This window comes from Embiotoca jacksoni, unplaced genomic scaffold, assembly GCF_022577435.1.
Source record: "Embiotoca jacksoni isolate LCO1_2020_lvr unplaced genomic scaffold, fEmbJac1.0.p SCAF_4, whole genome shotgun sequence".
Classification (NCBI taxonomy): domain Eukaryota; kingdom Metazoa; phylum Chordata; class Actinopteri; family Embiotocidae; genus Embiotoca; species Embiotoca jacksoni.
The window spans coordinates 7,369,575-7,383,355 of record NW_027185392.1 but is presented as its reverse complement, the minus strand read 5'-3'; the positions used below and the strand labels follow the sequence as shown (position 1 = coordinate 7,383,355).

General features: G+C 39.9%; 2 protein-coding genes across 3 annotated transcripts in view; one reads left to right on the top strand and one right to left on the bottom strand.

Moving 5' to 3' along the window:
• pax5 (paired box 5) overlaps nucleotides 1–940 on the bottom strand; it is a 57,005-nt gene extending 56,065 nt beyond the window's left edge. The window contains exon 1 of the mRNA XM_069168046.1: nucleotides 461–940. Within this exon, the coding sequence (XP_069024147.1) occupies nucleotides 461–506 (46 nt within the window). The 5' untranslated portion in view covers nucleotides 507–940. The remainder of the gene's footprint in view (nucleotides 1–460) is intronic.
• A 9,729-nt stretch (nucleotides 941–10,669) lies between these two features.
• The window catches only part of zcchc7 (zinc finger, CCHC domain containing 7), a 49,601-nt gene continuing 46,489 nt past the window's right edge, over nucleotides 10,670–13,781 (top strand). For both annotated transcript variants that reach the window (XM_069167997.1, XM_069167995.1), the window contains exon 1: nucleotides 10,670–10,753. The gene's annotated coding sequence lies outside the window, so the exon portion shown is untranslated. The remainder of the gene's footprint in view (nucleotides 10,754–13,781) is intronic.

Genomic DNA, 13,781 nt, shown 5'->3' with positions numbered 1-13,781 from the left:
CTTCAGGCATTTCTGTTTAAATTCGCACAAATTAAAAGCGCAAACTGTAGAACACTCAGACACATTTTACCTTTAATTGTTTAATTAAAGTTAACAAATTTCTATAACACAGCAAAACAAAGATGAGTTGATTGTCTTGACTCTAAAAGTTTCACCACCTGCTCACAAAAGTCACAAACTTTGTATAAAAGATTGTGACTAGTCTGAATATACCTCTTTGCTTTTCCTGTTCTTCGTCATCCGGGACTATTTCAGAAAACTTTGATATACACCACACAAAAGTTTAAAAAAAAAAGAAACACTTCTATTTACTTCCATCATAACTTCCATAACTTATGGGTAAAAGTTTCGCGTTAAAAACTGTAAACGAACAAACAACACAAACACGTGTTTCGTCTGATAAAAAGTTCAACTCATCATCAAAGTGAAATGAAGCTCGAGTGAGCCGGTGCGACCCTACCTGCTCTCCCCAGCCGCAGTCCAGGACTCTTGGGTCCCTGGTCCATGTTATCCGGTTAGAACAGGGGGAGGCGAAGGAGGGAGAAAAAAGGAAAAGAACAAAAACTTTTTCCAGAGTCTCCCTCTCTTCCCCTCTCTCTCTCTCTCTCTCTCTCTCTCTCTCTCTCTCTCTCCCTCTCTCTCTCTCTCTCTCTCTCGCTCTCTCTCTCTCTCTCTCTCTCTCTCTCGCTCGCTCGCTCTCTCTCTCTCTGGCACAGTTTCTCCTCTCCCTCTCCCTCTCTCCTTTTTTTTTTTTTTCTTTCGTCCTACAGTACTTTTGGGGCGAGTTGTAGGTTGAAATAATTCGACCCTTCCGCTCCCTATTGCACTCCCTGCAAGTGCTCAGTCAGCTGCAACTAAACGCTTTAGGTGGAAAAAAGGCTTCGGGGGGAACCGTGAAATGATCACGCCGAGTAAAAGAGCCGCGCTCTCAATGTGCGCTCATGTCCTGTCCTTCTTTTTCCTGCACGAGCTTGCGATGGGCGTGCACGCTCACGTGCACGAATCAACATGCGCTTTAACACGCGCGCGCGGCCACGCATACATACACAGCGTAGAAGAACCTCCACCCTTCCCTGCAGGGCCGCGCCCCCCTAACTCGCATCTGTTACCAAGTTCCACTTTACTAAACTTTCCCGCCCCACTCTCCCCCTTTCTGTCTTTCCCTCTTTTATGGGAGATTTATTTCCTCTGTATACACATCCTGACGATAGCTGTGGAATTAGGTAGGTAACATTCAATTATATGCGTAAAACCAGTACAGGTTATGATATGTTTCACTTATAAATCGTATGAATATAAAGTTGGTGCTTAAATTAATTTATGTTCAGCGTCCCCTAAAACAACGCTCATGAGAGTTTCTCCAAACTTCTCTCCTTCTCTCTCCTGCCAGGATACACCTGTTACGCACGGTGCACTTTTACGCATGACGCGTGGACTGAAAGACTATGGAGCTGGTGCAACACACACGGAGCAGCAGTTGAAGAGTTCAGCCTTCACCTCCTGCACGCGCTGTGTGCAAAGTGTTTGTTATAAAAACGGATAGTTCCGGTCCTCACCTCTGATTGTTCGCAGACACACACCTGTGCGCGCATAACATTTCATTTAAATATTAATTTGCCAACTGAAAATTTCCACTCGTACTGATACTCCCCGCTTTGTTTGGTTCTCATCGACAACTTTATTCTCTGGCGGAACAATGACATTAAACATTTCCTGAACATGTGCGCGTTTTGGGCTCTTCCGTTTTATTACATTCAGGTTCTGCAGTCGTTTTGGACCAACTAAGAAGAATTTATCTCCGTTAGCCTGAAGATACTGCCGAATTGCACGGTGTAACCCAGGGCCTCTATTGGCTCAGCAAAACCCCTCCAAAATAAATGAATAAATCAATCGAAATTAAAAATAAATAAATAAATAAAAAAAACACAATTTCAATTTTTTTTTCTCTGTTCATTCTTTTTATTTTTTTATTTAAAAAAAAAAATAAAAAATGATTAGAAGCCCGTGTGAATATTTGCAACATGCACTTGAAGACAAAAACTGAAACAGTGGAAGTTCTTCTTGTGGATAAATTATGAGTTTGGCGTGAATGACTTCAGCTCGATTTCAACTAAGAAATGGCCTGAAGCTTGAGCAGGAGGTCTTTGTCAGATAACACATAATTCTTTCACATTTTACTGTTGGGAGATCACTAATTCATTGTCAGGAAATGTTACAACACCAAGGGGAAAATATGTAAAAAGGACAGGACAAATGAAAGAGAATTTCTTGCAGAGGCAAAACCAACAATAGAGTCTGTCTGACATCTCTGCTCAGGGGGGGGGGGGAACAAAAATAAAACCCCATAAGATTTCAGCATAAATTCCTACAGGATTTGAACAAAAACAGAAATTAAGATTAAAAGAGAAATTGAAATAGTGGTTGTGCCTCTTTACTCGGAGTCTTAACTTCTCCTTCCTTCCCTTCCGTTTCCGTCCTCCAGACAGCTGCAGGTCTCAGGGTTCACGCGCAGCCCCGAGACAATTGAGTGCGGAACAAAGCGTGAGACAGCGGACCCATTTTGCTCTACTTGTCGCCTCGCGCTGCAACACTACGACCCTGACCTTCGGCTCGCGCCCACAACATCAAAACATAAACACCTAATGTTTCCGAGTGAAAAGGAGGATCCACTCTGACCTTCTGGCGGACAAACAGCCACGGATAAATCAATTACAGACTTTTATCAGGGAATTGTGAATTTATTCTGCCTTGGACTGGGCTACGGGACTTTTATGTTAGCATGGGGGGGGGGGGGGGGGGGGGGGGGGGGGGGGGGGGGGGAGACACCTTTTCACAAATAACATACAGAGTTATTTGAGGCTGCAGCCTCGTGTTGTCACCCAGCCGGTTAATGATGATTAGCGCCACATATATTGACATGGCTACTGTTTTCTTGCCTACAGGGGGGAATGCTCGTCAATCCTCGGCAGACTTGCCTCATCCTTATCTTTTTACGGACCCAAAAGTTGAATCTGTATGCATGACCATGGCTGCGGATTATTCACTGCATTTCCTCAACGTGTCAGCTCGCAGAAAAGACTGAACAATTATCTGTTATTGAGCTATTCCAAAGAACCCAGTCATTAACTCCTATTTGACTTTTCTTTTTTTTTTTTTTACTTGTTTCTGACGGCAATTACATTTTGAGTTTATAATGTAAAACAGAGACAGTTCGAGGTAAATATGATCAGCTAAAGGCAGCTGCAATTAAGCTTTACCAGGAAATGTATGTTCATTGTGGTGAAAATGTGAATTTTAGAAAATATTTTTTTGAAGAGAAACAATACGAAATGTATAGTTGCAATTATTATTATTATTAATATTATTATATCTATTTATTATAAAAAGAGACAAAACAAAGAAAGTAGAAATTCATTTGTCACGTCACATTGTACATATTTTTAATAGTGATAGGTTATGTATTCATCCAAACATTAATTTATACGTAGAGATAGTTAGGCCAGTTGTATTTAGACTATGTCAAATATTTTAACTATAGGTGTAATGGTTATTTAAATGTTTTGTCACGTCGTTCTACTTTTTCAGAGCAGGAATAGTTTTTCTAATATCCTTTAATCTGTCTTCTGCAGCCTCGCTGTCATGTGTCTCTCCACATTTGGCATCGCCCGCATGGATGTCTTCAAAGAATTCGCCATAGTTTAGATATTAATCATCACTTGTTTGTTTTTCAACCCCGTGCTAATTAGTGTAATTAATATGAAGGGGCGTAGCTGGGTCGGTGACCCGCGGTCTGACCGAGCGGAACTGGAGAGAATCGCATTAAAACCCGAGACAGAAGCACTAAAGGGACGATTAGAACAATAAGTAAACACGTAAACACTGGAGGGAATGCTCCCTGTCTCTCTGGGAATTTTGGTTTTCAGCAGACCGTTGAAATTTAATGTAAACTACAAGGAAAGACAAAGGTTTAAAGGCCTATTCTGTATGTGTGTTGGGAGAGAGACTGACATTTCTGTGTCGGTGAAATTACATCTGCATCTGTGTTTTGTTTTTGTTGTTTTTGTTTTGGAAGCTCACAAACAGTCCAGCCTTTTTTTTTTTTTTTTAGGTTTACTTAGTGGCAGGCTAAATATCATCAGCAGGGTTTGTTTAAAGTATCAAAAGTAAAAGTACTTAGTTTGCAAAGTGATCCTGTCATTATGTTGTGTTTTATATTATCATGTGATGTTATTATAGACTTTGTATTGTTGGATGTTAGCTTATTAAAACAAAATATTAAAATGGGACGTAATTGTAACCAGAGTACAGTTGAGTTTAATCTATAACAATTAATCCTTTTTTATTTATGGAACTATAAATCTTCTATGTAAACTCTTGTTCTGAAAAGAAACTGCAGCTGTCAGACAAATGAAGTGTGGCGAAAGTTCAATATTTGTCCCTGAACTGTAGTGGAGTAGAAAGTATTAGAAAATGGAAAGTATAAAGTAGAAGTACCTCTCAGTTGAACTTACAGTACTTGGATACATGTACGCAGTTATTTCCCCCACACTGCTCAGAAACATAATTCAACAGCTGCAACCATCATGACAGTATTTTGTTTAACCTCAGAGTGAACCACATTTGCATCTCTGTACCAAGAGACACTGCATCTTGTTGGATAATGTTTGGATTTTTCCTTCACTGCATACAGTTTCTAGCAGCCTGAGCTCACATTTTTTTCACAGCTTGTCTGAAAATTTAAGAGAGACATTGCATTATCTAAAACATTTCTTAAAAAGCTTCTCAGAACAAACTTATTTTCCGCTTTTCAAAACTGATCATTTGCTCTTTTGTTGTTATTTCGGCTTCATTGATTCTATTTCTCCTCTTACGTTTTCTGCTATCATCACTGCGTGTTCCACTCAAAGATTTAAGGTTTCTAACATGAAGCCTGGTTTAAAAAAACAAAAAACCTCCTTTGTGTTTGACATACTAGTGTTGATCTATTTTTGCGTCACATTTCTTCACACTATAGAAACTTATATAACACTTTGGTAAAAACTTGCCCCTGGTGCTCGTGTGTGTTTTTTTTTTTTACCTAGTGACACTCAGAGCCACAGTGCTGATTGAGCTTACCTCCATATCCCTGGGATTTAATTCAGAGTGGCACTTCACTGTGGCGACACAGGGTTCCCTTTTTGCAGCCACGGTGCCTGGGTGTTGTTGTGGCTATAGAGGCTACAAGGGGGCTTAAAGGCTGCGGGGCGGATTGAGAAATGGGACACATTATTTGTCCATGAAACATTATGTGACACAACATGACACCAGGCCATTTGTATGTAAAGGTAAACATTTCAGCGTGACGATTCGACAAGAGCGGACAAGGCTCCTGTCAATGTGGTTTTACACTCACAGCTGAGAAAGAGGTGTTGTGGCATCGTGTGGTGATGGAGTGTGTATGTGGGACTTTGTGTGTGCGTGTGTGTCTGTGTGTGTATAGAGCTTCTGTTCACAAATTTAATCCCCATAGACACAAGTCACTTGGTCCAGTCTGAAAAGGTGTTGTCAGGCTTGTTCTCTTGTTTTTTTTTTTTCCTTTCTGAAAGCACAGACAGACTGTTGATCACAGAGCTTCACAAAAAGTGTTTCCTGTGGGGTGTGTGTGTGTGTGTGTGTGTGTGTGTGTGTGTGTGTGTTTCACCTGTATGCTTTTAATTAAAAAAACAACAACAACAGAGATTCGAAGCACCAGCCTAAAACCTCCTGACCATAAGAAACTGTCTCATAAGCACTGAGGCGTCCTGCTGGCCCTTAGACACGGACACGGCTTCTCAACTTTTTTTTTTTTAAGCTTGTGGCCTCTTTAATAGAGGGACTGTCTACTTGTGGCCCCTCATGACATGCCATTTATACCCTGGTATCGACACCTTTAGATATAGCTGAGTGTGTCAAGCCAAAGTGGAGTTGTGTTGTAAATTAATGAGCAGAACGTTTAAGGGGAATAATAAGGATGATTTTTTTTTATATGATTTTTGCATCAGTGTAATATTTTAATTTGGCAAGTGCAATTTCATAGATAAGCCTGAAATCCAGACATTATATCTGATTATTTTATCCACCAACACCTTTGTATTTGATGGCTGTATACTACACAAATAAATGTCACTAAGGTAAGGCCAGTCATGGCTGATCAATGTTACGTATTCCATGTCTGAAAAAGGTTGTACAGAGAGACTAAAATTTCATTCGTGCTGAGAAAACAAAGAAATATTCTGTTACATGGTGCAAAATTACAAGCAATGGTCCCGTGACGAGTTATCATTCCCCTCTGGTTGTGCTTTATCATTTGTTTCTTCCTGCTTGTGAGCTTTGCTACTGATTAGTACATGCTCCACTTGAGATATTAACTCTGGGATCGACTGACTCTCTCTTATACTCCATCAGCGTCTCTATCCTGCAGAGCTTTTTGATGCTGTGATATCTGCTAGAATTAATGGAAATATAACACCTGTGTTAATGTGACTGCAAAAAGTGTGTGAGTCGCAGTGAGAGATAGACCCTGGTGGTGATGGGACTTAACAAATGCTGTACATCCGGAATATGTGAATGACACCAGCACACAGAGGGCCCCATATGGGTGATGCATGGGAGCCATTTTTGTTCAGAAGCGCTGATCCAGGGAACGTTTTTTTTTTTTTTTTTCAGAGGGAATTCCTCCTGCCTGGCTGCTTTGATACCGACTGGATGGTTGTATTTACATGCATACGGTAACAAGGAAGCATGTGCCAACGGTAGAAAGGGAGGCAGACTGAGCTGTTACAGAACTGAAACAAGCTGATGCAAGAAGTTACGGCTGAAACCTCCATCTGAGCTGCAGCTAGAGATGTTTTACCGACACTGTACCCTTATTTCCAGGACTACAACTATTATTTTCATTTAAAAAAATAAATCTAGTAATTTTTTTTCTCAATTCCTCCGATGCTTGGTTTGTAGAGTCAGAATATAGCATCAAAATATGAACCACACAGTCTGTGGTGATGCTTTAAAACGTTTTGCTTTGCCTGGCCAAAAGTCCAAAACCCTCAAAATATATTGTTTACTGTCACAAAAGAAAAATAATGCTCATATTAAGGGTGCTCAAACAATCAGTCAAACATCAAAACTTTTGCCAATTGATGTCCTGACGACTGACAAATGATAGATTAAATGTTTAAGCTTTTGTCCTGAACAGCTGTTGCAATTAAATCCCACCATTTCTCACCATACTGCACGGGTCAAAATGTACCAGAGACATGTTACACCAAATCTCTTACAGTTTCATCACACTCACTGAAGTCAAGCAGAAAGAACAGAGACAACAGGTTTTGAGCTTTTTTTTTTACTCTTCAGACGAGCACTTCTGTACACAAATGATCATCAGTAGAAGAATATTGCCAATAAACCAGACGGGCTGATGAGAATCCTGTTTTGATAAAACACTCCTGAGAAAGTGTTGCTGCAGCGTCTGGTGCCAAATGGAAGAAGGAGCCACCATGGGCCATATAAACACCATCAAATGAGAGCAATGACATGCTTCTTTTAACTCCTTCTCCCCAATAAAGATCATTCATCAGGCAGAACCATCCCCTCTGGAATGTGTGATTGGAAATCGGGGGACTTTAAATCCCCGTCCTGGACCCTCCATCCATCTTCAACACGCCAATGGTCTGGACGCCACTGGCCTGGAGATGAACCGCTGAAGCAGATGCCTCCATTCAGCCGGTCTGCTCTACCTTCTTTTTAAAATAATAATAGTAAATACCAGCAAATGCATGAAACCCAAAATCAGGCAGACACATCACAATTTCACTGAGGCAGTGAGGCATCCCGAACCTGCATCCAATTTAGAGAGATACGGGGAGCACAGGAGGCAAAGGGCCCCCATATGCACTTCCCAAAAACAAAACAGATGCAGGATATAAAGTGTGTGTGTGTGTGTGTGTGTGTGTGTGTGTGTGTGTGTGTGTGTGTGTGTGTGTGTGTGTGTGTGTGTGTGTGTGTGTCAGATATATACGTGGACTAAAGGAGGTGATAGTGTTGTGACACGAGGTACAGCCTAACCTTTTGAAGGAAACAATCCAACTCTGTGATGGCCTTTCCTGTGATGACACGCATGGAGAAACTCAGGAATCAGATGGCATTCACTCTCTGATTCTTTATCATAACGCCCTTCGCTCACTATTATTATGGCGGCGACAGTTATAGTCAAATATACAGAGATCACAATTATTCTCATGATATAAAGGGGAGGAGAAGATGGATGTTAATGTTGCATGGCCTGCATGGGAGCCAGGATGGCATAATTTTGCTGTATTCTACGTGTTATAAATATGACTGATGGCGATAGCCAGTCTGTTGGAGTACATTTACATATAGATTTACATTCCCATCAACATGTAATAATAGCACAGGCCTGAAGGTCCATACTAGTCACTCACACATACATGCACATACTCACATATTCTGACATTATGTAGCCAATATTTGTGCCTTATTGAGGAAGCATCCATCAAAGTGAGAATAGTCTATGTAGTGAAAAACAGTATGGGGCCCTGCTGGATCTTTTGTCTGCAGAATACAATGCCCTGGAAGTGAAGCAGCCTTGCTGTCTATTCACTGTCAACTTTGATAATGACATTTTATAATCAGAGGAGGTACACTTTTCACAATAACGTCTCGGGGTCTGAGGACAAACAATGCCCACCGTAAATTGACAATATTTTGCAAAACGGTAGAGCTCGACTGGTAGTGTTATTCAGATTCCTTCTTACAAGTGTCTTTGCCTTTATTAGATGGTGACAGTACAGAGCTTACAGGAGAAAGGAGCAGAGAGAAAAAGGACGTGACATGCAAAAAAGTTCCCCACTTGAACCAGGGAGGCCACTGACTGCAAGATCAGTTTCTCCAACCGCTCGTGTGCCAGTACACTCCAGACCTGTTATTTTTATGATCAGCTCAGAAGGATTTGATTTTGTTTTGTCAGAGGATTTACAAAAGGCAAAATTGAATGAAGCTAATCATCAAACACAATACTACAAACAACAAAACTGAGATCCAACAAGATCTGCAATACAGAAAGTATATGCTAATTCTCTTCCGCCCCCCCCCCCCCCCCCCCTCCCCATTACCTCCAGATGTGGTCCAAATAAATAGGTTTGAATGAATTCCTTAACTTCACAAGTTGGTTTATGGCATCTTGGTGGGTGAGAACTCTTCATCATAGCAAAACAGTGTACTCTCTTTTATATCAGAATATTGTAAAATTATAATCTGGATTAAAAAAAAAAAGTACAAAACACAATGTAAATCTGTGTTGGCATACAACTCATAATAGTGATTTCAATGCCACAGCTACCCCTGAATTCCATTCAGTTTTAAAAAATGTATCATGGTTCCAGAATTTATAAAGTAAAACACAGCAAGGAAACCAATAACAAAAAAACATTAAAAACATCAATATTTAAAGCCTGAACCATCCCTGACTATAGGATTTGTTACCTCAGAAAGTTTTAAGCCTGAATTAAAAGAACAGAGGGTGTCTGTGCCTCCCGAGTCCAAACTGGGAGCTGGTTCCACACCAGTCTGAGTCCCCTGAGGGACAGTTCATTTTCCATAAACGACTCTGAAATTTTGAGGTTCTCCTTTGTTTTGGGAGGAAACAACTGTTAATTTTTTTTTACATCACTCACATTGATTCAGCGGAGGAAGAAATATTCAGGTTTTTTACTTCAGTAAAAGTAATAATACCACACAGTGAAAATACTCCACTACAAGTTAAAGTCCTGCATTCAAATCCTTACATGAGAAAAAGTATGTTATCAGCAAAATTTACTCAAAGTACCAAAAATATAAGGACACACTATGGAGTAAATGCGCCTTGTCAATGTTTTAAAGTTGATGTTTTTGGATTAACATTACTGCTGCGTTAATGTTCAGTTTACTGCAATAACTAAGTCTAACTGTATACTGTCTGTTAGTTTAATCTACAGTAATTCATTATATTCTAAAAAGTCATATGTTTTTAGGGTCACTATGAACCACATAGGGGCCTATATCTACACTGTGAATAATGTCCGAAAAATAGTTTTCAGGTTTGATTTCCAGAACATCCAAGAAGGTTTTTAAATTAAGGACATAAAGCACATGAAGAAACATTTAATTGTTCAGTTTATCAGAGACATTAAAATCTATAATCAGCAACTTTGGACATACATGGCTTTCACTTGACAGGCGGGGTATGAAAACGTGTAATTGGAAAAGTAACTAAATCTGTCAGACAAATGTAATAGAGTAGAAAGTACAATATTTCTCTCTGAGACTTAATGGGGTGCAAGTATAAAGTTGCATAAAATGAGTGAAGTTGCTACTTCAAATTTGTAAATTTGAAACAGACCTTTTAAAAGAAATTGATAAGAAAAAAAGACAACAAAAGGCAGTTGTTGTTTTTTTTTGGCCTAATATAACAAAACCCAGTCTAATATAAAAATACTGTTTTTGGTTATGTGCGCTGGGGAGCACTCGGACTCACGTGTTTTCTAAAATCCTCAAACACAATAATATCCTGCACTGTTACACACATCGGGACAGTAGCTGCCTCGGCGGGAAAGTGAAACGTTACGGTTGGCCAACTGATTTTTCCCACTCCGAGAAACCCGGAAGTTGTTGGTAGGTCTCCTTCTGGCTGGAGGCAGGCGAGCAGCTCCGGCACCTGGATCTCCCCGGTGCTTTGGTGAAGGTGAGCTCATGGTTACTGACGCTGAGTATTAAACATAAACACCGGTGACTTTGACTGGGGATACTGTAGCTCCACGTGTTTGTTCTCTTTCGTGTGTGTTTGGGGCTGCAAGGCTCCATTGTTTACATCCGACCGGCTGCTGCTCTGCTGCTTATAAACACGTGGACAGACAGGGGGGACGCACGCTAACCAGGGACATGTGGAAATAACTTGAAATAGACGCTAGTCAGAGACAGTTTCCCAGTCCCCAGATGTTGTAACAGTCAAATGTTAGTCCTGGATCAGTAGTTTACTGACGACCTAACGTGCCACTGTCTGCTCGCTAGTTAGCATTTAGCTCGCCGTGGCTTCAACCAGTGGTGTGGTGTAACCAAGTACACTTGGACCAGGGACAGTGGTAACACTATGTGCTATACTCCCAATAAATCATAAACCATTTACACCGTAATATCCAGTTTTCAACATTTCAAACTTCAACAACTGAATTTCTTTATTTAAGTGGTTTTGTTCAATACTTACAGGTTGTAAAATAGATATGATTTAACTCACAGCTGTGAAGGGATGGTTGCAACACGTGTAAAATATGCACACTTAATCAATCAAATACTAAAGATGAAAAACATGATCTGTCTTTCAAGTTAAATTGACCATTGGACAAAATCAAATATCACTGCGATGATATAAGGATGACTTTTTTTTTTGGCGCAATGAGATTTCTGATTCATGTGGATATAATGACTTTGGTGAGGGCAAATAATAATAACATTATGGTAAAAGACAGCATTTATGCAGTATCACAATATTACAAAATCCAGCGTCTAAGACAGATATTTAAGCTATATAACAACGATATGTTACAGAGCCTGAGGAACGGGGTCACACGGTAGATGGCATAGATCCTTTCTGTGCAGTGAAAACTATGCATCTCCACATTTGGTGAATTTGAATGCTCCTGATAAACTAAAAGAGTGAATGTTCCTTATTGGTTTAGAAAATTCTCCAACTTCTCAAAGTTGGCAAACTAATAAGAAATCCACTTGGATCAGCTGGTAAAAGTCACAAAGCAGAAAACAGGGCTGTTGTCTTTTAGGAGATATACGGTTCTCCTAGTGATGCCCCAATGTTGATCTTATAGATTAAGATTCTTTCATTTATATTTAACTAACCAACAGTAAGATAACGCAGTTAAAATGAGCTCAGCTTTAAACAGTAAAATGCACAAAAACATTGACAGGCAGCATTTTCTGCATAGTGCGTAGTTTTGCTTTTAATTAAAAATAAATTGCCGGATAATACTTACATACTTTTATTAGGATTAAATAGGACTTGAAATTGTAGCGGGGTGTTCGTGCTTATAAGGCTCTGATTACTTATCAGTAAGTGGCCACCACCGGGCTTCCCACAGTTTAAATGCACGTCGCCAAGTGTTGCTCGTCATTGTAATGCAGCCAGTCGACTTTTTAATTGGGGCCCCATTCACTCTACTCCATCTGTATTTCCTTGAAGAAACATAAAAACATGTCCACCCAACACCCTGAAATCAGTGTAGTTACCAATTTATTTCCCTGTTATCCTTCCTGAAACCAACCAATTACACCGGGAGACATAACATTCAAACAGCTGTGTGATAAGTATTCACGTTCTTAACTTAAGTAAAACAAAAAAGTAGCAGTTACTCAAAATATGTATTCAAAATTATAACTACAAACAAGAAAATGGGCATGATCAAAAGTATATGTGCTCAGTTTGCAGAACGGCCCATTTTATAGTGTTATTTAATATACAGGATTATTGAAGCATTAATGTATAAGCGGTACTGTAATGTTAGTACTTGTTGGCCTCATATATTAAGATGATTATATACTAATGTCAGGAACAGGAATAGGGCTTCAAAAATGAGCTTTTTCACTGTCAGTTAATCTGTTGATTGTTTTCTCCATCAATTGATTATTTAAAATATCAAGAAATTATGAAAAATTTGGTCCAAGTTGCAGGCAGTCTGGGTTTGTCCCAACTAAAAGTCCACAACCAAAATATATTCAGTTTTTTTTTTTTTTTTTTTATCATGGAAGACTGAAGGAACCAAAAAAAAAAAATTACATTAAAGAAGCTGGACTCAATGAACTTTAACATTTTTGTCACTAAAAAAAAATGACTCAAAACAATTAATTATAAATATAGTAGGTGATCTTGCGCTGTCTACCATTGGCTTCTGTGTGAGCCTGAATGACAGAGAAAGTCAAGCATGTATTTTCTGTTTCTGTGTAATCTCCAGTGAACACACCTTCATCTGTGGATGTGCACAGCCAGTCAATAGAAACATCGGTGCTTGATGTTTGGTAAAGTCATCCATACAAAATATACTGTATTCTACTGTGACATTTGGACGGCACTGTAAAGCTACTTCAGTGTGTTTTATGAATGCAGCATTGCTCTCAAAGACTGTTTAAAGTATGATTTAAAAAAAAGATTCCCCCAATAATTTAGCTGTACCTGTGGGAGGAAAAGTACAAGTGCTACTAATAACATGAATGATGGTTATGTTTCATTGAAGTGTCTCAATACGTTGTGGCTGTGAGGAAGCAGGACACTGGAACTGGAAGTCAGTCTTGTCCTTTTCATTTTGTGTCAAAAATGTTTTCTGCGAAAAAGCTATCTTTCCGTCATGAAGATGAGTCGCCCCTCCATAATACATACAGCAGAGCCACCAGGAAAGTCCAGCAGTGTCGATAAAGTTCAGTCCGCACAGTCCTGAGCTTTAATTAGTCAGATTAGGTAAAATCACCTGCGGTGGTGGACCATGACTTCGAGGGGCTTTAAGAACAGTACATTAAATTCCACCACTGTAAAACACTGTCACTCATTTGTCGGCTCCCAGGCCCCGTGCGCTGCTCAATTTTTTTAACATATAACTGTTGCCCCTCACCAGCCGGTAAGACTCCACTTTCTGTCCCTTTAATCCCTGGTGGCCGGCTTGTGACCGTGTAGCGTGGCGTTTATGCAGTGTGTGCGGCCTGGGAGCCAATCA